This window comes from Humulus lupulus, chromosome 8 (genome assembly GCF_963169125.1).
Source record: "Humulus lupulus chromosome 8, drHumLupu1.1, whole genome shotgun sequence".
In the NCBI taxonomy this organism is placed as follows: Eukaryota; Viridiplantae; Streptophyta; class Magnoliopsida; order Rosales; family Cannabaceae; genus Humulus; species Humulus lupulus.
Window position 1 is genome coordinate 34,424,129 of NC_084800.1, and position 23,952 is coordinate 34,448,080.

Sequence of the window (23,952 nt, forward strand, 5' to 3'; positions counted from 1 at the left end):
GCCTCAAATATCTATTTAATTGGGTACTTTCACATTCGTGTCACAATCAAACTTAACGGTAAGAATTGACAGTTGTACTAAACTGTACCAAAATATTAACCGTAGGTACTGTCATCGCTAAAAAAATAAATTGAATACTTAAGTGCTATAAACATAATAAACTTATTATTTCACCGCAAATATCTCTTAAAAATAAACATTAAAAGTGTAATAATAAAAAAATTAGGGGAAGCTGCTCCTTTGAATGCCTTTAATTAATACAAATTTATTATTGATTGATATATATATATATATATATATAATTAACTTGTCTGAAAATTCGGTAGTTCAACTCAATTTGTCAAACAAATGCAATAATTTTTTATTAAGAATAATACTAACAATGAGAATTTGACAAATAAAGATATGTATAATAATGGATATGATGTAGTCTCTTTTGGGATTGGTCCAATAATTTTGTATGATTGAATATGATTTTTTTATGTATATGGATATAATTTAAAATTTTACATCTGTAAATCCTATAATAATGTAATTTTATTAATAATTAATATGATATAGAATTCAACTACTCTTCTTTTTCAAAAAAGAAAAAAAAGAGTACCATTCTACTATTTTTTACTAGAGATAACCTCATCGAAAAATCATTTGAATATATATATGATAATTTTTTTTTCCAGGAATTCACTTTAAGCCCTGTAGGTAAGACTCTTAGTATTTCTCGATCCATGAATAGTTTTCGGCGCGATTTTTTTTTATGACCGAGTATATTGTAGCTATTTAGAGCATCCAATAAATTTTCAGAAAATTTCGAATAGTTTACAGTACCGAAAACTAGGTCAAACATGTTTTCCACGCGCATAAAAAAAATTAGTCACACGTGTAACAACATGTTTGAACCTAGTTTTTGGTACCGTAAACTATTCGGAGTTTTCTGAAAATTTGCAGATACTCTAAATAGCTACAATATACATAGTCATAAAAAAAAATCGCGCTGAAAACTGTTCACGAGTTGTAAACAGTAAGAGCCCTCCCAATAGGGCTTAAAGTAAAACTTTTCCTCTTTATATATATATTTACTGAAAAAAAAACTAGAACAATTTCAAAATAGAAAAAACGAAGGCATTTTCAAATGTATTGCACCTAGAGAGAAGAATTTCCAAATGTGGAGAAGGCTTCACAATAATTGCGCGTGAATTTTGACGTAATTTACCACCAGGATGTCAATAAAACCACCTAAAGTATGGGACCCACCTTGGTTTGTCCAGACACGTGGCATGACCGGGACTCATAGCGGTCTCCCGCCAACGACCGTTGCTGTATTTATTATTTTTTATTGAGTAAATATTTTGCAATAAACAATATATATAATTGTGAACAAAACGACATGCTGTTACCCAACTGCTCCTTTTATTAATTAATTTAATTTTTGTCCATTACGAAAGTAATCCAGTGTGAAATATCATTACTTTTTTATAATCTAAGTAGGAAATATCACATATTAACATATATCATAATTTTTAAATATGCCTACATAATTAATTATCCCAAAATTATGTCCATTAGTAAAATTTAGACACAATTGCCCCTATCATTAACAAACTATTTCTCTCTCTAAAGTATCTCTCAACTATTCTCTCATTCTCTACCATGACGGCACCACCACCACCACAACCTATTAACGGTAGCAGAGCACCACCTCCCTACGCTATCGTCGACATTATCACCGTCTTCTCCATTGGCGCCACCACCTTCCATCACCATTGAAACATCCCATCAAATCTCTCTATTCATTTTTTTATGTTTTAACAATTTAAAATGTAATTATCAAAATTGTATGTTATGCATAATAATCTTAAGATTTTACATGATTTAATCCTGTAGATCTCAAAAAAATTACCAAAATTAAAAAAAAAATCATCTAAAACAGATATTTGAGTGAAAAGATACGAACCTCAAAAGTTTTCATCAAATTTCAGTGCAGAGCATCGAAATTACATCGAAAAAGCATCATTTTGGCCGAAAATCAAATTTTCACGATTGCATCGAATCACCATAAATTTTGCATAAGCATCATTTTGACAAAAAAAAAAGTTTTCATTATTCCACCGCAAAAGCATTGAAATACTATCGATTTTGCATCGAAAAAAATATCGTTTTGGCCTAAAATCACATTTTCATGATAGCATCGAAACACCATCGATTGTGTATTGAAAAAGCATTGTTTTGCCCAAAAAATCAAGTTTCGTGAGTGCATTGCAAGAGCATCGAAAAAACATCATTTTGGCCAAAACAATACTTACTGTATTGGCATATTGGAAACCGTTTGGCAAGTCAAGGGACCCTGAAATTCGCTCAACCAAGCATTCTTCTTACAGCTAGATCCAATCTCCTCGTCCCTGCAAAAAGTGTTGACTCAATTCAACACAAAAACTCACATGTACATTTTATCAAACACCAAAAGAGCACACAAGAACAATACAGAGTAACAAAAACTAATGGTAATAATGGAAGAACAGAAAAATAAAGAAGAAGAGGCAAAGGATTTATACTGGTTCATATCAGTTTCCTGATCCTACATCCAGTTTAAGAGCACTACCAAAACCCTTTATTGATCAACAAGAACAAGGATTACACCATACACAGTTGAGGAGAACACAAACTTCACACGGTACAAACTCTCTATCTCACACTCTGTACCCGATTACATCCAAACACTCATTTTCTAACAGTCTTGAGTCACTCTCTCTCACTTGATACAAGTTCTTTCTCTTTCCCTCGGTCTAATCACTTTCTCAAAATTTTCATGTGTTGTTAAAACTAGTTTTGTCTCCATTTATAAGACCAACTAGATATAACAGGGTATAATAGGATGTTTTTGCCGACAAATAAATAAAATGAAGGTTAAGAGTAGGAGAAATAAAATATACTACAAAAAGGAAAAAGAATTTCACGTCCTTCCCTTTGCGAGAATGGAGGTTTTTTTTATTAAAGTTCTTTCTTTGGCCTAATTATCGATTAGAAAATTTCACTTGTATGAATTGGGAACGTCCCACACCCCCTTTACTAATAAAGGAAAGAAAGCCTCAACCAGAACCACATTTCTTTTACGTGTGGATGTAGTTAAGTGTCTAACTCTATTGGTCATAGTTTTTATAACGCCTCACGTTAATATGATTGCTTCCTGGAATGACGACTGGCCCTACAAACCAACACGAGTCTTTCCAGCATGCTTTGTCCTCACTCGCACGCTTCCTGGGAAAACTTCCTAGGCGGTCACCCATCTTGAGATTACTCCAGGTCAAACACGCTTAACTTTGGAGTTCTCAAGTGATGGGCTACCGAAAACAAGATGCATCTTGTTGGCATAAGTAGTACTCATCAATCCATTTAAGCCATCTTCAACTGTGTAGTCCCATACCTACACAGTCTTAGAATCATCATACTTGACCTTCCCCAGGCGGTATGGAATTGCACAGCTTTACCCGGTCTTTCCCCTTACGGATCACGAGATTCTAACTGTCACAATCACCCCCCTTTACGGGCTCGACGTCCTCGTCGGCCACACTTCCGGCTGGGTCAAGGCTCTGATACCATTTGTAATGCCCCACGTTAATATGGCTGCTTCCTGGAATGACGACTAACCCTACAAACCAACACAAGTCTTGACCCTACAAACCAACACGAGTCTTTCCAACATGCTTCGTCCTCACTCGCATGCTTCTTGGGAAAACTTCCCAGGAGCTCACCCATCTTGAGATTACTCCAGGTCAAGCACGCTTAACTTTGGAGTTCTCAAGTGATGGGCTACTGAAAAGAAGATGCATCTTGTTGGCATAGGTAGTACCCATCAATCCATCTAAGCCATCTCTAACTGTGCAGTCCCATACCTACACAGTCTTAGAATCATCATACTTGACCTTCCCCAGGCGGTGTGGGATTGCACAGCTTTACCCGATCTTTCCCCTTACGGATCACGGGATTCTGACTGTCACAATTTCCACAAGCTTTTTCTATGCAAAATCGATGGTGTTTCAATGCTTTTGTGTTACAATCATGAAAACTTGATTTTTGGCTAAAACGATGCTTTCTTGATGCAATTTTGATGCTGTGTATTGAAATCGATGTGGTGCTTTAATGGTGATGACAGGTGGCGGCACCTATGGATAAGATGGTGGTAATGTTGGGGACAGCTTGGGGAGGTTGTAGTGGTAGTGTCGTCGAGATAGAGAATAATAAAGGGGTTGAGAGATAGTTTTAGAGAGATAAAATTGTTATTAATGATAAGAGCAATTGTGTTCAAATTTTACAAATTGATATAGTCACATGATAATTAATTATGTTGGCATATTTAAAAATTATGGTATTAGAATACATAATATACTATATTTCCCTACCAAAAATCACGTTAAATATGTTATTTTTTCGTATAATAATAACAATTAAATGTGCCGGTCGATATTAATATGGTCAAAGTTATTACATAGCCACTAGTTAAGTGCTCTCATTGTACCTTTTTAGTATATCTGCTTGTATTTATTATATTGTCAATGATAAAAGTAATATATGTAACAAATGAACTAGAATTTGGAAAAGTCAAAGGGTAGATTTTTCCTTCTCATAATGTTTTTCAAGGAGACTATTTCGAAGCGATTATAAAAAATATATTCCAATTAAACATCATAAAATATAATTAAGTTTCGATTATTTGAGGAAAATCTGGTTTATGCTTTATAATAATTTAATAATATCAGCATAATGGCAACAACAAATTAATAATTAATACTAATTTTATTATGTTTGTAAAAAAAAATTACTAATTTTATTATGAAATAATATTTTCCTCTTTCCCCATTAATACGCTTCAATTCAATTCAACGGCGCATTTTAGTAGTTAGCTGTGTCGTGATTTGTGACACACACAGTACATTTTAACCGCGCACGTTAGTGTCGCCGACCTTTCCTGCTTTGAAATTCAAAGTCGTCTTCTTCTTCCACCACCATATAGAAGAGACTCTCTCTCTCCTGCTCTTTAGCTCACACCTCGCTGGTATCCGCCATTTCTCTCTCTTGAATGACTAGCTCCGACTACTCGCATGGACGGCGGAATTCTAGCTCCCGTTCACGGACGAGCATGCAGGACCGGATTCCATACTCACCGAGCTCAGCCTACTCCGAGACTTCCAGTGTCCGGAGCCGAAACTCCGTAGCCGATGCAGCCCGGTCTTTTGCAGGAGTCTTTGTCTCCTGCTTCACTCCGCCAGAGACGAAAAGCTCCAAAAGTTTCGCTGACTCTGATGAATTTGGAGCCCCCTCTGGTAAATCTCTTGTTTTATCCCTCTTTCTTTGTACGTCTTTAATCAGTTGGTTTTGACGTCTGGATCGCGTAGTTTGATTTCTAGAAGTGTTCGGTCGCTGAGAAAATCTGCGGACAGGTAAAGGGAAATGCGAGTTTGAAGATTGCGACTCATTCAACAAATATCGTTGGACTTGTTCCGATCGAGTATTTTTTTTACTTTATTGATAACAAATCTATTTGAGTAGTTGGAAAACCTGAATCCTATGCGAATATTTTAAACTTGTAGGAAAAATCCATCAATATGTGCAGAATGTATCTATAGGAAAAAGTAGCAATCACATTCAATTTCTAAAATTGGTGAAATCGCCTTTCTGGGATTGTGGCTTTCAGGCTAGAATTATTAGGAAGAGTACTGTTTAGATAACCAGGTTCCAAAAGAGGATTAGCAGTACTTGCAGCATGGTAACATTAGATGAGTGAGGGTATTTTTTGAATCGCCCATTGCTAATTAAAATATACAATGTTGTGAGAAAAGTAAAACACATATAAAAGAAGGTTTAGTGCCTAACGGGCTATGTAGAATTTTTTTTTTTTTAATGATAGTTGTGTTTCTGTGAGTATAGAATGAGACAAACAGGTCTATCTCCGTGTTAAATTGAAAGCATATTTGTTTCTTGATGAAGTAGAATAACCAATTTGATTGGCTTTCTTCTTAGTTACACCGGATTCTTTGGGAGCTGGTAGCCAGAGAAGGCGCAGTTCGAATAGGGGAATTTATGCACATTCCAATAATTCAACCCATGAAAGAGAACCTGTTAGTGCTAGCGAGAAACTTACCATGGAGGGTATCTACAAGGTGACAAGGAACTTCTCGCCATCTTTCAAGATAGGACAAGGTGGTTTTGGGACAGTTTACAAAGGGAGGCTTGCAGATGGAACAACAGTTGCAATCAAGCGGGCTAAAAAGGTTTGATATAACTTGTAGAGATACTATTTTTCCCAATCCCAGTAAAACCACGACTTAAAGTTCTTAATAAGTTAACAAGGAGGCTGATTTTAGAAATTCAGATACTGTCTTCATTCAAGTGTCGACAGAGCTTTTGTAATTTTCTTCTATTTTTGTAGGAGGATGAGTGATACTTGATATTCATCTGTCGTATTATCTTTTCTCTGCAGAGTGTTTATGACAAGCATTTGGGCGTCGAATTTCAGAGTGAGATCCGAACACTAGCACAGGTAGAACATTTGAATTTGGTTAAGTTTTATGGATGTTTGGAGCACGGAGATGAAAGAATTGTTGTCGTGGAGTATGTTCCTAATGGAACCCTTAGAGAACATTTAGACTGTGAGTACCTCATCAACCTTGAACATTATATTGTGTGCCTGCATATCATTGTTTATGTTCATGAGAAATTAAGTACAAGAAACTAATGCAGGTGTTCATGGAAACATCCTTGACCTCGCTGCAAGACTTGATATAGCAATAGACGTGGCTCATGCAATCACCTATCTGCATATGTACACAGGTTTTTGTTTTCTAGCAGCAAACTTCATTTAGAATCAGTCAATAGCATTGGCTATTCTTCTAGTTCTAGGATCTGAATAGATAGACCTAATCATGTCATGAGTTCTTTGCAGATCACCCTATCATTCATAGAGATATAAAGTCGTCAAATATTCTCCTTACGGAAAACTTTCGGGCCAAAGTGGCAGATTTTGGGTTTGCTAGACTAGCAGCTGACACCGATTCAGGAGCCACCCATGTGTCCACCCAAGTAAAGGGAACTGCTGGCTACTTGGATCCAGAATACCTTAGAACCTATCAACTTACTGAGAAAAGTGATGTCTACTCGTTTGGTGTGTTGTTAGTGGAACTTGTCACAGGCAGGCGTCCCATCGAGGCAAAACGGGAACTCAAGGAACGGATAACTGTGAAATGGGTTCGAACCTCATCTTCTTCAATGAATTTCTTGAAAATATGTAGATTGTTTTCATATGTTCTGTAGGATAATTAAGTGTGTTTCCATCAAATTGCTATGGAAATGCTAATTTGGCTTCATCGAACCATTAATTAATTGTGTAATCAAGCTTTCACAAATGCAAAACTTGACATCACTTATTTTTGCAGGCCGTGAAGAAGTTTGCTGATGGTGATGCTCCTTCAATATTGGATCCAAAGTTGGAACACTCTGCAGGAAACAGTCTGGCTGTTGAAAAGCTTCTTGAACTAGCCTTACAATGCTTGGCACCACGCAGACAGAGTCGGCCTAGCATGAGAAGGTGTGCCGAGATCCTTTGGAGCATCCGCAAAGATTACAAAGAACTACTGGGTTCAGATTTCCGTTCATTTTCAGCTCGTTCCCAAAGGAGCTAGAACAACAAAATAATAAGTGAGCTCCCAAGAGAAGTTGCTTGAATTATGAATTTTTGTCTCATCTAGATATGAAAAATGTGCTTTATCATCTCAACGGTGTTAATCCCGAACGCATAACATTGGTGTGGATTTGAGTTATTGGGTATATGGCTCTCTGTTCGGATGCAACACCGACAGTTTGCGTCGATTTTAATTGGTTTCCTAACCAATTATTTGTAACGAATGGATTGGAAGGAAAAAAAAAAGGTTTCATAAATGTTTGGTTCTTTGGAAAGTCTAAAGGAGATTTGCTGTTAGGTTATCTCTATTCTTTTCCCTGCTGGAATGTTGATAGAATTGCCTTGTCTATAAAAATTTAGCTAGAGATGATTTCGTTCATATTCATGTATTATATTTTCGTGAATTTCAATATGTTATTCACATTGGGTTGCTATGTATACTACTAATAAGGTAATTTGTGTGTGTAATATATTGAATATTTGTTTCTTCAGCCAAATATATTACATTTATATTTATTTAATCTTATTTGCTTCAAAATTTCTATCACAGTCGGTAACTAAAGTCAGAATCTTTGGTCACCGTCACCGTATACAACCCTGGCTATTGGCATATAATGTTACAAATCCAAAATAAATATAATACACGCATTTGATCTCTCTTTCCCTACCAAGATAATAGCTATCTAATACCAAGACAATAATGCGTGTTTTGACTCGTAGCTTCCACGTAAAAAACTCCAAACAAAATAAATACTCCATCATGAGGATGTCGCTTGATGACAGCCCACATGATCATATGAAGGGTTTGTGATCTAAATTTCTTGTTTGAAAAGAAAAGGTCAGAAATTTGAACAATTCCTAAAAGTTGCACAAGTTAAAATATGATACCAAAAGAAAAATGGACCAATCTTTCGCACTGACTCGACCAAGATGACATCCATTATTTGACATGTCATATGTCAAGGATTATGACACTTATAATTTACAGAATAATACTTACAAAACAATGTCCTGTGGCTGTGACTCCTGTCGGGCTAACTTATGAGAAGAATGTACAATTAAAAAAACTAATGCTATCGTTGACTCAAAGAGGGGCTATACAGCACAAGAAACTCCATTGTGGATATGCAACCAGATTTCTCTAGGCATAAACTCCGCTTCCCCTCTCCCACAAAATTTCTCTGTTCTTTTTTCTTTTCCTAACATTCTCACTCTCTCTCTCTCTCTCTCTCTCTTCTTTTCTTTTTGAATCTTTTGTATATTAAGCTCTTGGGATTGAATCCTGCCGAGTCAACTCATAAGTACGATCCAGCGGTCTTTCATCCTCATTAACTACAGGATTTGCTTTTGAACATAGGAAGAAGAATGATGATATGTAGATTGTCACATGCCAAATGCTGCAAAGTATAAAGAGACCAACTAAGAAAAACGAGAGGAGTAGAAGAGTGTATGGATGAATGATTATACCTATGCCAAATCCAGTAGCTTTCACTAGTCTCCAGTTTCCAGCTTATGGCTGCCATGGCTAACGCAGTAAAGCCTGCAAGTAAATAGCCCCATACATATCGTCTAAAAATCGTCTTCACGACATTACGAAGCCACATTCTAACAGCCTGCCATCTGTGGAAACAAACGTTGGTATGTAGCAAACATTAGTGAACTTCTGATCAAAGAAAATAACAAAGTTCTCTAGCAACTTTTTGATCTAAAAGCGGTTTGAGCAAGTGGTTAATGCCTGTTTAGCCGTGATAGTTTGTTTTATTTTACACCAATCTCACTTTCATATTCTTATAATGTTTTTGTGGATGAAACCCAATAGTTTATTCTTTTCGTATGCTGGCAAAGAACAAGTTACATATTTTGGCGGCAAAACAAAAAAAAGTAATGAAATAAAAAACTATTTCAAACAAAATTAAAAACAAGTCACAAATGCACAATTATTTATTTTGTAAAAAATGAAAAGATATCTGAGCAAAAAGATAAAACAAATAAATAAATTAAGAACGTAGAGAATATGCAAGATAACAATGACAAAAAATATATTTGTAAAACACAACAATAAATTAATAATTCACCAAAATAACAAGAGAAAGAAGAAGAAAAGAGAGAGACAGAGAATAATTCACTATAGAAACAACATATTTTGTGGTTTTTGTTTTCTTAGCAATACTATAAACCACGATTAAAAAGAGAGAGAGAGAGAGATCAAGCAGCACTAAAATCAAACAAATATATTACTGTATCAATTTCTTTTTTAAAAAAAAAAAAAATCAACAAAGTCAAATATTAAATTATGACTTGCATATCACTTTGCCCCCTAAGAGGGCAAGATCACGGTATTCAACCACAAAAAATTAACAGGGGCAAGGTGAGACTGTTTAAACACCCTCTGTGTTTGAACTGTGCATAAATAAAATTCAGAAACCTCATGATTGATTTAGTATTAAAACCCACCTGTCAATTATATTTAAGCACATTCCAATTGGCAAGGAGAATGATCTAAGCTTAGTTGAGTACTCTATAAGCCATCCAATAAGTAGACCCAAAGAGCCAATTGCTATCACCAGAATAATGTTAGAAGACCTGCAAAAGTTGACATTGTTAGATACCAGGCATAGTAGCAAACATGATTGTGATTTTCAATGCATAGACTACACATGATTTTGAGTGCAAGGTACCTGGTTGCCTTTGTAATTGCCATGAGGGCAGTAATGATGGCTATAGCTGTGTGTATTGCTCTCTTGAACACTTCATCAATTGTAGTCAGGTACAAGAAAGTGCTCACCACAGCCATGAAAGACAGCCAAAAGTCGAGGAACTGAAACATTTTCCAATACACTTAAGTGCTGACTAATTCAGTTTAGAATTCTTAAGAAAGAGCAATAGTCAAACAACAAAATCATAGTTTCTCAAATTTTATTGTGCAATATCCCTTTTCAAGTAAGTAATAGCAAAATAATTCAGTGAAACCATCTAAGCAGAAAAATCCATGGTTCCACCCACAACCTCAACCTCAAGAAGAGGAGAAAAGAAAGAACTTTACCTGCAAGACATTAAATGATAACGCACACCAAGATCCAACATCACATGCATGATATAATCCACTTGAAATTCCACTAGATGTATATATCACCCACTCTGCTAATGCCTGTATAGAGAAATTTAAAGGGAAAAAAATGTTTAGTTATATGGGATAGCTTGGGATAAATACAGAAAATGGTGTAATGCCTGTATACATAGTTACATAGAGAAGACATCCTTTTGTATCACAGGTAATGTAAGGTAGATCACAATAATTTATCTGGTACAGAAGTTCTCAGCAATTTCAGTTTAATTGAAAAGAGTAAGTATGAGCGCTACCTTTTGCCTAAGGGCCCAAAAGGCAGGAAATGCAGCTGCTCCATTTGATGCAATAAGAAAAATTGATTGTACTACGTGCCCTGAAATTGATAATTTAAAGGAGAGTAAAGTAAATTTAAATATGAAGAATGCAATTTGGAGAAAACAAATCATAGTGAAAGTTATGAATTATTAAGAACATATTGAAATCCTCTCTGAAGCAACATGTACCTCGGCGTGACACAATTTCAACACTACAATCAAAGCCTCCATGGTTCCGATCACAAGCACAGAAGCTAAGGGCAAAAGAAAAATCATTATTCATCAATTGTAATTGGGCAATGCCTCAAAGAAGTCATTAAGCAAAAAAGGTGCAGAGCAGTGCAGGGCCGATTAAAAACCTGTATAATGCCAAACCACTTGCATCCAGAGCAAATTTACATTCTCCATGAAAGGAACATCTTTTTGGACATCTTTCAAGGGATATAGACATAATAGACTGATCTTTGGAAGCAATATTGCTCTCATTTCTATGCCTTATTCCAAAACTCCATGTTCCTTCCCTAATCGATAGAATGTATAAATCTACTTTTCCATCACTCGAATTATATAACTTGAAAAACATGGAGCCATCACTATTTATTGTCTTGTTTGCATAATAGTAGTCCCAGCTATCAAGCGATGGCAATCCACCAAACCTAGCATATATTTCAGAAGTAATCCTTGAGTCTGATGTGAGTCGAATGCGGATATTTCCTCCAGCTGCACCTCTAGGAATGTCCATAATAAAATAAGTCCAAGAATTCTCTGGTTCTCCATTAAATGTGGAGTTGGTAAGAATGGGTTCAAGAGGAAAATTGGATGAATCTGATATCACTTTTCCACTGACTGGCAAATAATAGGATTCAAATGGTGTGGAACCTCTCCTGATAACTGTCTGCAGATAACCATTCTCAGCTTGTCAATAAATAATCCTGCCAATAAGTTTCTTGATGCATCAAGATGAATATAAACACTACAAAAAAGAAGCTGATTGTAGAGATGATTTCAAGCAAGAAGCTAATAAAAATGGAGTCTACATTTCGTCTCTCTATTCGATAAAGCAACAATGAAATGTTACTTCCAAAGCTACAACATCATCACAAACTTTTGATTGTTACAGTCTTATTTTATTTTACTTTTTTGCAAGCATGTTTTCCAGATACCTTTTTCAAAGTTGGTTACTGCATATATATTCTTGTACAGAAAAAATTGGCAAGTAAGATCCAACTGCTTAAAGCAAAAGAAAGAAAAAAAAAACCCCATCCCCTTCATATGCTTAATAAACTAACCTAATCCTATCTATTGCTAAGCATTATTAAGTAAATATAGATAGTCTTGTCATCTTCTCAACACTCTCTCTTTCTATTCAATTTTGGCAATCACCATCTGTATCAGAATAAAAACTAAATCAAAAAAAAAAATCTATGATTGCTGGTTGCAGGGTCCAAATTTAAAACTTGCTATTGAAATACTGACCACATAATGAAAATTAAACAGAATTTAATAATAGAAGAAAACTTCCTAGAAGCAATACACACACACACACACCTGGAAATCTCACCTGAAGGATGTATTTTTCCCAAGTACAATTTGGTCCAGCCTTCCCAAGCGGACACTGAATAATTTTTGACTCCATGGAGTAACAAAGTTTATTATTGGTTCCCTGAACTCCACCACGTCCTTTCGAAAGATTGAAAGGTAAGAAGGAAATATACCATCGACCAATTTTTGGTAAACGAATCACCAATGGGGCTTTACTGATGTCACTGGAATAATCATGCAGAGCCATTGATGGCATAGCACCATGTCGAACAATACACGTTAAATTTATTTCACTAACATTGCCTGTGCTATTTGGAGGAGTTACATTTAGACTGACATTTCTTGCAGTAATACGTAACTCTTCAGCCACTCCCATTATGTCCAAAGTGTAGACTTTTGGTTCACCATCACCATGGCAAGAAGTTTCAAAATTATTTTTGCAGGCAATAATCTCCGTCGTTTGGTTATATAACATAGCATCTGCAGAATTTTCTGCAAGATTATAGTTGCTGATCAAAGCACATGAAAGTGAATCAATCGTCTGGTTGCAGTATTGGCCCCCCATGGATGAGGTTGTACATCCTTCCACACTAATGTTGGCACTGAAAGAATATGCCGGGCCACGATTAATCTGCAATGTAGGGGCAAAATTCTAGATAAAACACATGACCAGTCACAACATATTTATATGCCTATTTACAACAAGTACAATTGGAAGACTCGTAGCAACAAAACCACCATCTCTGGGATGCCATAAGAAAATAAAGTAGATAACACCTTAGACACAGTTAGACAGTGATGCATATGTGGAGCCTAGTGAAATTAACTTCTTTTAAAATGCATACATATGTATGTGTGAGGTGTGAGATAACAAAACATTTATATTAATATTAGAATAAAAATAAACAAATATGGTGAATCTGCTATTTCCATTGATTTGTTGCTTATAAATACATATATGTGAAAAGTTTCCTTTGCCTATAAATACATGACGGTAAACCATATGGGACACAGATAAAGACAAAGAAATGATAATAGTACAAAACTCATGGAATGAAATATAGAATAACAAGTGATACAATTTAAGTGTGCCAGAATATCACCATTTTCGACTGTGACCTTGTAGGTCCAACGCCATTAAAAAGACCAAAATACCAAACTCCAGGAGATATCTGAATGAGAAGTTTAACAGTTAATGTCCTAGTTAAAAATAGAAAATAAAAGCTCAGAAATGTAAAGATAATGTCTACAAACAAAGGTACTATCAAAGCTGAAAGATCTGAGAGACCTGCTCATTTGTCAAGCTTAGTGTGAAATTTTTCTGCATTAGGTAGCACTGCTCCCCATTTTGAAGAGCTTGTATTCCTTCAAATGAGGTATTAAAGAGAGGAACTAAAACTGCAAGAGAAGAAAATCAATCAATACCAACTATAATAATACTTGCAAATAAAAAAAATAAAAAAGAATAAAAGGTTGAGCAAAAGACTTCATCATACAACTTTTACTTCATTTGCCAAAGATACAAAGCACTATCTATGTTTATTTTCTAGATGGTAAATAGCATTATCATTGAGAACGCAGAAACTTTGTCAAGTGACGCTGGTGCAGTACATTGTGTATGCATGTTGATAATCAGTATAATATTACACAAAAGTCCAACAAAAAACACGGTCACAAAAAGTCATAAACCAGATGGATGAACAAGTAAGTTCCATGTGAGTATTAAAATCCAAGCAACATTTACCTGAATGGCCAGAATCCTTTAGAGAACCACTACTATCTGTCAGTGGGAGGCTGCCATATCTGAAGCAAATTATTGGAAGCCTACTTTTAGGAATCTTTGCTAGCTTTACAGTCCCCTGAAACCAATACAAATATAACAAGACATAAGATGAAAAGGGATCGCAGCCAATTTAATTTGAAGCTAATGGCTTCTTCTTTTTCCACGCCATCAAGGAGTAACCTTGTGATAATAGAGAACAGGTTGAAAACCTGAAAAACGACACACAAGTGATAGACACCCTTGACAGTTCATGTTATATTCTTTGAACCTGAAAATATACTTACAAGGTCTACATCTGAGTGCAACTCCAATGACATTGAAGAGAACCATGGTGGCAATTCAACTAGTACAAACCAAAACACCAAAACCATAAATTAACAAAATGCATAATTAACCATGAGATATACCAATGTATCTTGATGAATATATTCCTATTGATCAGGATATCCGATTAAGTGTGATCTCTTCTTCACCCATTTAAGTTGTAATTTACTTGGTAAGGTATACAAGACAAAATACGGAAAAGCATAGATATTTACACTAAAATTAAATCAAATAACTTAATATTTTTAAACAGAGCCAATCCACGATACAAATGAAAATGTGCACCCATTCAATTATCCTTCTCCTTTTGTTGCTTATTTTGTGTCTAAGCAAAATATTATAATAGACTATCTTAGATCACCATACTAACCAAAGTACGGCATTCCCAATTTCAACATTGAAAACATTCACACAAAAAAATCAAACACTATGGTGTTAGACTTTTGCGAACAAGTAAACGTAATTTGTAATCCACCAATAAATAAACAGTTTTTAAAAATGAATACAAATGAGAAGCGACTTAGAACAATCAAAATCTCAAATTAACACAATTTACAATCCAGTAAGGGGAGGGCAGTAAAGTTGATCAATTTAGCCACGAACCATAAAAGACCAACAGCAAAATTCTTAAAATAACAAAATTGCACAAACAAAATGATAAAAATATATTAACGTTTACCAAACGACAATCAGTTTCTACTTGTACAATCTACACGATTATTCAAACAAAAAGAAGAAAAAGAATGAATTTTGACGAATACCCATCAACCATTACACCCTTTTGACCCCAAGAAATAAAAGAGAAAACAAATTAATTGAATCAAATTCTCAAAAGGGTCATCATGAACTAGCTTCCAAACCTCTGATATAACGCAAGTCAAATGACTTGAGCGTGGTTGAAGGGTAACTGAAGCTGGAAATAGTAAAGGTGTTGAACGAAACCTGTTCACCAGACGAAAAACAATGGCCAAAGTGACCGAAAAATAGCAGTATTACACTGAAAATCAGAGAGGGAGAGCGACAAAGAAATGAATTGGAAGACATTTGTTGGTCTTCTCCTTCTTTCTTTAGTGTTTGTTTCCTTAGTCCAGTAAAAGAGAAGGCGAAAGAAAAAGAAAAAAGACGAAATGGGGTCATCTTAATATTATGTTTCAGATTAGTGTCTCTGTTGGTGTTTTAAGAAAATCTAGGAGCTTTATTATTATTATTATATAGAATATCATTCTTTTTTAGTGATAAACTATTAAAAATTGTGAAAAACAAATGCAAGCTTGACTTCTGTTCGTCAATTTCGGCTCCTTGGGCACTCTCCCCACCTAGGATAACAATCATAGGAAGTCCACGTGCTGCATAGGAGCGTTATCTCACGCGCCCTCTGTTTTTCTTTTCTATTCTTTTCTCTCAAAACGTTGTTGTTGTTTTTTTTTAAAAAATTGTTTAATTTCATGCATGAATATTAAAAGGGAAATTTGACTTTTAATGTATAAAAGGGGTTGTATTTAAAAAATATATTATCACTATATGAGTCTTATTTTGGTTCTACTATTTATTTTAGTACCAAAAATGCCCCTGACATTTGTTTCCCACCGTCTTTTTGTATTCTCTCGGTCTCTCTCTCACTTTTTTAGTTTGAAGGAAAAAAAATCCTCAAACCCAATTTAATCAGTCATAACCCAAGCAAATTGGAGAAGCATTGTCTTCCACATCCACGACCAAGTATTTGTGGCTTGGATATTGTCGGAGTTGACAATCGGAGAAGGCAAAGAAGAAGAACGTCAAGCAAACAGACCAAACTTTGTGGAAACAACCCCAAAGAAAACGAATGTGAGGGATTTCCTTTTTAATCTGCAATATGTGTATGTGCTTGGTTTTTTTTTGTTGATTTTTGTTCATAGGAAAGATCGAGGTCCATCGAGTCTCATCGAAGCATATCGAGATAGACAAATAATATAAATATATGAGAATTTATCGAGGTCCATCGAGGACTATCGAGGCAGACAAAAAACCCAGAAAAAAACCAATAAAGGAACAAAAATCCATTCCGATAATGAAAAATTACAATAAAACATGAAGGCATACACATATCGTTCGAAATAGCAAAAGCAATGTTGATAAACAAGTTTCCTCACTACATATAACAAATATATACTTACCCATACGATTTTTATCCAAAATCCAAAATGAAGTTCTTGCCTTGAAAGGATTCACAACTTGCCCCTGAAATCCAAGCTCGAAAATTTGTATAGATTAAGCTACCTTATTTTTTTTGTGTACGAGAGCTTGAGAGTTAAAGAGGGAGAAGACAATGGGAGAAAAAAAAGTTGGAAATTTATGATAGGGGCATTTTTGGGAATCCAAAGAAAACTAGAATAAAAATGTGATATTTTTTTAGCTTGGTATCATTTTGTTATACAGTACCATTTAATGCATTAAAAGTCAAATTTCTCTATTAAAATTCCACATGGTATTTCAAATCCCACGGAAAATAATTATTATTTTAAATTAAATCAAGTTTTAAAACTCGCAAAATGGATTTCTAAAAAAAAAAACTCAAAAAATATTTTTTTTAGATTAAATAACATTTTTGTCCTCCGAACTATGACCACTAGGGGTGCACATGGGACCCGCAAAACCCGAAATCCCGCCCGACCTGAACCCGGAGAACCCATTTTTTTCGAAAAACCCGTCAAATTCAGGTCTAACCCGACCCGAACCCGAAACATATCGGGTCGGGTTCGGTTTTAAGAATCATGCACCGTCGGGTTCGGGTGTAACCCGAAACCCGACCAAAAATTAAAAAAATATGTATATAAATAAATAAAATTTGAAAGAAACTGAACTGAACTGAACCCTAAAGTAAAGCTAAACCCGACCCCTTTTTTTTTCTTCTTCTCTTTCATTTCAATCAAGCCTCCGAGTCCCTGAATTTCAAGCTTCAGCAGGAGAGAAGAGAGCAGTCTCCTCAAGCACGGCCGCCGAGTTCCACTACCAACCCATCGAGACGAGAGCCTCCCTCACCCTCAGCATTCACGCGGCGGCACCACCAAATCGCATGGCCACCACCAGCGGCACGCCTCGCCTCGCCAGCCAGCGTTCCGGTAAGTTTTCTTTCTGTTAAAGTTAAAGCACCTAACTCTCTAGCTTCATATTGACCTTGAGCTCATTTTGTATTTACATTTACAGTAATTAAAATTGATGAGCTGATTTTGTATTTACATTTAGTATATATATATATATGTTTTCTTTCTATTAGTATATATGTTTTGTATTTAGTGATGAGCTCATTTTTTCATCAATATATATAATTTGTTTTATATCTGTTTTCGGTGCATATTATGAATCTCTTACATTAAAAAAATAATCACAACTTTTAAATGTTAAATAAAAAAAATATAAACTTAAATAATTTTAATCGTGTATAAAAGTATGCACTATTATAACTTACAATGTTTTTTTTAGCAAATAAACAACCATATTTTTGGAAAAAGATGATATTTAAAAAAAAAAAAAAAGAAGATATTTTTTTTAAAAAATGGCATTTTTGCAAATTTGGGCTTTCCGGCCCAAAATCACAAATGGCCCAGCCAACCCGAAATGAAACCCGAACCTGAACCCGAAAAAGCCCAAAAATTTCGGATCGGTTTCAGTACAATTTTTCTTAACTCGAAACTCGCAAAACCCAAACTCGATGAACCCGAAACCCGAAAATCCAACCCGTATGCACCCTTAATGACCACTATATGATTGTGCCCCTGAATGATTCGCGATGTTAAAAATTCACCCCGAATTATGCACGTTACTTACAATATGAGACTTCTGTTAGATTTTGCCCTAGGTGGCTAACTGATTGATGATGTGGCACTGCTATATGTAGAATAATTAACAATTTTGCCCCCAAACTTTGACCATTATCATATTGTACAATTTTCATTAAAACTATTTTTTTTTTAAGAAAACCTAATTTTTTTCTTAAAAATAATAATTATATCCTTAAAAATTAAAAAAAAAATCATTTTTAAAGATTAATAAAATAAACAATATTAAAAGTTTCAAATTCATTAAATAAATTTACAAATACTTAAAAATTAAAAATCTAATTAATAACAAATAACTTTTTTTTACAATATAAATAAATAAAAATTAAAAATAAATCATAAAACAAAGTTTGTTCCCATTCCCATTCGTTGTCGTCCTCCTCTTATATTAATTTTTTTTTTATTTAAGTCATTCGTCCTTCTATTTAATTAAATGTTTTTCTTGTTTTAATATTTATTTTAAACTTTCATTCTAAAATAGATTTATTTTATATTGTAAAATAAAAGAAAAACTAAAACTAAAAAAGTGTTATTTGTATATAGTTAAAATTTTAATTTTTGAAGGATATAATTATTATTTTTAGAAAAAAATATATTTTTTTAATAAAAGGGATATTATTTGGTAGCCGTCAAAGTTCGGGGAGCAAAATTGTTAATTATTCTACACATGGCAGTGTCACATCATCAATCTGGTAGTCACCTAGGATGAAATCTAACAAAAGTTTCATATTTCAATAATGTGCGTAATTCGAGGAAATTTTTTAACATCGAGAAGCATTATGGGACACGATCATATAATAGTCATAGTTTGGGGGCAAAATGTTATTTATTCTTTTTTTTTTAAATTGAAAATATAATATGTTCCTTGATTTGTAAAGGGAAATTTTACACTATATGCATCATAATATAGTTAAATTTTTTAACATTCCATCATAAAAATTCTCCCACTAATGTGCCCCCTCCTCTATTTTGGACAAAATTATCCTCATCAGTAAAATTTAACACTTCACACATTTTTCTCTCTATCTCTTTCTCTCATCCATCATTTACAGCCATTTTCACAGCAACCCATTGTCAATTTTCACAGCCAAATTGGTGAAGAAATTGGACTGCTCGGATCTGGAAGTTTCATTTCAAGTGAAGAATTCATTTCAAGTAAATAAATTGTCATTCTTGGCGTTTTTCAAGAGAAAAAAATAATGGGTAAGTATCATTTCATTCTATCTACTTGTGAATATGAAATGTCATGGTTAGATATTAGATTCGAACTGTTCCGTAGTTGAGTGTGGTATTTTTTTTGCATTTTTTTAACAGTTCTTCGGATCTGGGATTATTTGGGAGCCATTCCAAAATCGATGGTACATCGATGGCATTTCGATGGTACATCGTTTGCATTTCGATGGAATGTTGATGCTGGGGCGAACATCTAATTTAGATGTTATTTTTTATATAATATCAGTGGTTTATTGATGTTGAATCGATGTCATATATCTTGATTTGGTTCCGCATCGATATGGCATCGATATACCATCGAAATAGAATTTTGTACAGATGGAAACCATAAGCATCGATTATACATCAATGACATTTCGATGGTACATCGATAAAATTTCGATGTTGGGGCGAACATATAATTTAGATGTTATGTTCGATATAATATCAATGGTATATCGATGTTGAATCGATGTCATATATGTTGATTTGGTTCAGCATCGATATACCATCGAAATGGAATCGTGTACATATGGCAACCATCAGCATCGATTATGCATCGAAATGTCATCGATGTGGCATCGATGTTGAACTGCAATACAAATTTTCATAGGCATCGATTCATCATCGATTTACCATCGATTACACTTTATTTTTATAATTTTCTTATGTTTTTTTTTGTTGTAAATTTGCAGGTTCCAGAGTTAATATAATTGTTTCTTACTACGGTGTTTGGGAACAGATCGGAGAGAAATGGAATTTCAAAGCTGATTTGAACACTATAATACATGTACCAATTGATGTTGGTTACATATAATTATTGGAGAAGTTGTATTCAAAGCTGAAAGTGGATAGGTCATTGTTTGACTTAAAGTTGGAAGTGTCATTTACATGCAATGATTTTAGCGTAGATCTCATTGAAATCATAGATGATGAAGGAGTTAGTGCCCTTAATCTTGACAATTCGAAGTCCTTAAGACATCGGGTTCCTTTATGCGTTAGTTCGATTGCAAAGAACATTGCTCTTATTGATCCATCTCCTAGAGCGAGTGTTAATATGGAAAATCATAATCAATCCTGCATGACTATTCCACAAATAACTCCTAGGCCAAGTGTATGCATGGGAGGTCCTAGTCATAATGAAACTTTTTTCCCCCAACAAATCTCCCGCATGATGATGGGTATGAGTATGAGCCTTATGTCAATGACGATCCAGTTGCCCATTTTGGTGATGACGATGAAAGAGTTGAGGGGTGCAGTAGTTCTGATGATAACTCAGAGGATCGGTTGTCGATGCTACCTGTGGATCAAGTAGATAATTTAAATGTACGACCCTTGCCAAGACGTCAAGACAGCCAAGGACGGAGGACTGCTAGCTCAGAGAGCAGTCGTCCAACTACACAAGACGATAGAAATAGATGAAGTTCTCCGGCGTATACTGTTGAAGATATCCCATGCCCCTCTTATGTTATCCCCACATTACCTGGAGTGAGTTATGGAGTAATAGAAGTTGGGAAGGTTTTTGAGGACAAGTTAGAGTTGAAGACAAAGGCACACTTGTATGCAATGAAGTAGAACTTTGAGTTTGTGGTGAAGAAATCAGGTGCTGAAGTTTGGTATATCACTTGCAAGGATTCTGATTGTGGGTGGAGATTAAGGGGGGAGAGAATGCCTAAATCTGATATGTTCGAGATAACTCGTTTCACCAATAAACACACTTGCTCACTTGACCTCTGACATAAAGGCCATTGCTAAGTTGCACCTTGGGTTATTGGTCATTGCATAAAGAAAAAATATCAGACTGGATCGAATGCGTACATGGCAAACAACATAAGAGAAGACATTAAGAATGATTATGACATTGAGTTGTCATATGGAAAAGCTTGGAGGTGCTGAGAGAAGGTTCTTTCTTATGTCAGAGGGACACTGGAAGCATCCTACCAGAAGTTACCATCGTACCTGTTCATGCTTCAACAGAAAAATCACGAGACGTTGACAGATTTTGTCACTGAGGAAGATCGATTCAAATATTGCTTTTTCTCACTCGGAGTTAGTAGAAGAGGGTTTCGTACATGTCGTCCTGTGTTATGTGTGGACGACACTTTTTTAAAGACAAAATACAGTGGGCAGATGTTATGTGCAGTCACACTCGATGTAAATAACCATCTATATCCAGTTGCATTTGGTATTTTGGATAGTGAGAATCATGATTCTTGGAAGTATTTCATGTCAAAGCTGGCGTTTGTATCTGACAGGCATGCAAGTATTACACATGTCTTGGAAACTATTTTCCGCGATGCCTATCATGGTGCTTGCTACCACCACATTAGTATGAATGTGGTTGCTAAATTCAAGACTGGTCATTGTCATGTGTTGATGTATAATGCGGCATATGCTTTTAGGAAATCTGAGTTCCACGCTAACTTCAAAAAAATCAAATCAAAAGACCCAGCTATTGCTCAATACCTAAAAGGCCTGGATTTTGATAAGTGCTCCCATGCTTACTTTCCTGGAAATAGGTATGTCATTGTAAATTGTATTTTAATTTATGAAATCTTCTAAAAGTACATTACTATTAAATGTTAGTTTTCATGGATACCAGGTATAATATAATGATAAGCAATTACGCTGAAAGTTTCAACAATAAGACTCGGGACGCTAGGAGCTTTCCGATAACTACATTTGTCAAATTTATTCGCTTCACACTGCACTGCAGTCCTGGTTCTGTGATAGGAGATAAACTAGCGAGAAGACAACTATAACTCTTGCACCGACCTATGAGAAAAATTTGGTGGATATGGCTGAGAAAGCTCGATTCTTGATCCCTTATGCAATAGGGAGGCATGAGTTCCATGTGTTAGATGGTGAGCTGAATGGTGAAGTCGACCTCCTAAATAAGACATGCACATGTGGCGTGTTTCAGATTATTGGTATCTTATGTGCTCATGCACTATCTAGATCCCTTAAGCGAGGGGTGAACTTTTATTCGCTGGGTTCAGATTACTATAAAATTGAGACATGGTGGCCCTCTTACACAAAATCTATATATCCTACTGGTAATGAGGAAGAGTTGATTGTTCCACATGACATTATGACAATAAAAGTGAGAACACCTGCGCAAAAAAGCTTGGTTGGTCGTCCAAAGAAGAAACAAGGTAGGCCTAAGAAGAAACGCCATCCTTCCAATGGAGATAAATTGGTTGTACAATGCAAGTGCATCACTTGTGGAGGTCTAGGCCATAATAGGGCAACTTGTAAAGTTCGTGTTTGAAATTTATGGCACCAATGTTAAACTTTTTATTTGGGTACTAATGGTCTTTGTTAATCTTTTTATTTGTGTATTGATGGACTTTGCTAATCTTTTTATTTCTGTATTAATGGACTTTGTTAATCTTTTTATTTGTGTGTTAATGGACGTTGTTAATATTTTTATTTTTGTATTAATGGATTTTGTCAATCGAAATGACATTGTTTATATACATAACTAAGGAGAAATATACTATTGTGTGTCATCGAATAGCCATCGAAATGACATTTTTTATATACAAAACTAAGGAGAAATAAAAATAAATGTTCTAACATAAAGAAATCAAAATAAATATTCTAACATCAAGGGTACACATTCTCATAAAAAATGTTGATGCATAATTTATCCCTAAAGTACTGAATGTGGCCCTCGATGGCATATGATAAGGGAATGTCTCCAAGAATAAACTCCAAGTGTTTGATGGCGAATACGCCGCAATCTCTGCTGAAACCAAGAAATCGCATTTGTGAGTGTATTGAAAAGTAAAGGAGAAGAGTGTTATGAAAATCTGAAGTTAGTATGTCTAAATACCTGGTTCTAGATTGTGGGACAATATCAGTGGACATGCGCCGCCTATCAAAGTTTGGAACGGTGATATTCGGTCTAGCTATTTTCAACCTGGGGTATCCTTTAAACATACCAAAAGTGTTAAGTAAAGATGGAAGCATCCTAGTCCAAGGCTCGATCAACTCAGAGAACTTATTATGGCTAAAGTTGGAATGATCTAAGTCAAATACAGTGATCATCCAATCAGTGAAATTTATTTCGCAAAGGACCCAATGACGATTTTCAAAGCACCAGTGGAAGTAGACCTCGTTGCAATCACCCCAAGGCTTCTTGTATTTTTTAGCATCTCCTTTCACGAAATTAAGAATGCCCTCATCCCATTGGTAAGTCCTGCTTTTGTTATTGAATG

At 35.0% G+C, this 23,952-nt stretch overlaps 4 protein-coding genes across 5 annotated transcripts; 3 read left to right on the top strand and 1 right to left on the bottom strand.

Annotated features, from left to right (window-relative positions):
- The first annotated feature begins 5,003 nt into the window (after nt 1–5,003).
- On the top strand, nt 5,004–8,193 carry LOC133796742 (calmodulin-binding receptor-like cytoplasmic kinase 2). The gene is made up of 6 exons (XM_062234389.1): nt 5,004–5,318; nt 6,016–6,266; nt 6,476–6,644; nt 6,736–6,825; nt 6,938–7,239; nt 7,428–8,193. The coding sequence occupies exons 1-6, from the start codon at nt 5,075–5,077 to the stop codon at nt 7,671–7,673; spliced, it is 1,302 nt and encodes a 433-aa protein (XP_062090373.1). The 5' UTR covers nt 5,004–5,074; the 3' UTR covers nt 7,674–8,193.
- Nucleotides 8,194–8,589: 396 nt separating this feature from the next.
- On the bottom strand, nt 8,590–15,884 carry LOC133796741 (uncharacterized). 2 transcript variants are annotated; one of them, XM_062234388.1, is made up of 14 exons: nt 15,563–15,883; nt 14,663–14,721; nt 14,340–14,454; nt 13,884–13,993; nt 13,699–13,767; nt 12,615–13,226; nt 11,413–11,948; nt 11,243–11,307; nt 11,033–11,112; nt 10,716–10,820; nt 10,351–10,490; nt 10,127–10,255; nt 9,140–9,292; nt 8,590–9,069 (listed from the first exon to the last, which is right to left on the bottom strand). In XM_062234388.1, exons 1-14 carry the CDS (start codon nt 15,837–15,839, stop codon nt 8,934–8,936), a joined length of 2,586 nt encoding a protein of 861 aa, XP_062090372.1. In that variant the 5' UTR covers nt 15,840–15,883; the 3' UTR covers nt 8,590–8,933. The 2 variants fall into 2 exon arrangements, with proteins under 2 accessions (XP_062090372.1, XP_062090371.1); XM_062234387.1 differs by having other exon boundaries at nt 8,590–9,292; nt 15,563–15,884.
- Nucleotides 15,885–21,694: 5,810 nt separating this feature from the next.
- Nucleotides 21,695–22,491, top strand: LOC133795251 (uncharacterized). The gene is made up of 2 exons (XM_062232707.1): nt 21,695–22,248; nt 22,332–22,491. The coding sequence occupies exons 1-2, from the start codon at nt 21,695–21,697 to the stop codon at nt 22,489–22,491; spliced, it is 714 nt and encodes a 237-aa protein (XP_062088691.1).
- A 35-nt stretch (nt 22,492–22,526) lies between these two features.
- LOC133795252 (uncharacterized) lies at nt 22,527–23,000 on the top strand. Its single transcript, XM_062232708.1, has one exon. It carries the CDS (start codon nt 22,527–22,529, stop codon nt 22,998–23,000), a length of 474 nt encoding a protein of 157 aa, XP_062088692.1.
- The last annotated feature ends 952 nt before the right edge of the window (nt 23,001–23,952 follow it).

What these genes read in the sequence shown, in the direction of transcription:
- LOC133796742 (XM_062234389.1), top strand. Translation starts at nt 5,075, where the DNA reads ATGACTAGCTCCGACTACTCGCATGGACGGCGGAATTCTAGCTCCCGT. An exon ending in TGAATTTGGAGCCCCCTCTG is followed by an intron (nt 5,319 to 6,015) that starts GTAAATCTCTTG and finishes CTTTCTTCTTAG; the next exon opens with TTACACCGGATTCTTTGGGA. An exon ending in CAATCAAGCGGGCTAAAAAG is followed by an intron (nt 6,267 to 6,475) that starts GTTTGATATAAC and finishes TTTTCTCTGCAG; the next exon opens with AGTGTTTATGACAAGCATTT.
- LOC133796741 (XM_062234387.1), bottom strand. Translation starts at nt 15,839, where the DNA reads ATGACCCCATTTCGTCTTTTTTCTTTTTCTTTCGCCTTCTCTTTTACT. An exon ending in TTTGGGCCCTTAGGCAAAAG is followed by an intron (nt 10,821 to 11,032) that starts GTAGCGCTCATA and finishes TTCTCTATACAG; the next exon opens with GCATTAGCAGAGTGGGTGAT. An exon ending in TGCTTAAATATAATTGACAG is followed by an intron (nt 9,293 to 10,126) that starts GTGGGTTTTAAT and finishes TTGTTTCCACAG; the next exon opens with ATGGCAGGCTGTTAGAATGT.
- LOC133795251 (XM_062232707.1), top strand. Translation starts at nt 21,695, where the DNA reads ATGCTTCAACAGAAAAATCACGAGACGTTGACAGATTTTGTCACTGAG. An exon ending in GCTTACTTTCCTGGAAATAG is followed by an intron (nt 22,249 to 22,331) that starts GTATGTCATTGT and finishes CATGGATACCAG; the next exon opens with GTATAATATAATGATAAGCA.
- LOC133795252 (XM_062232708.1), top strand. Translation starts at nt 22,527, where the DNA reads ATGGCTGAGAAAGCTCGATTCTTGATCCCTTATGCAATAGGGAGGCAT.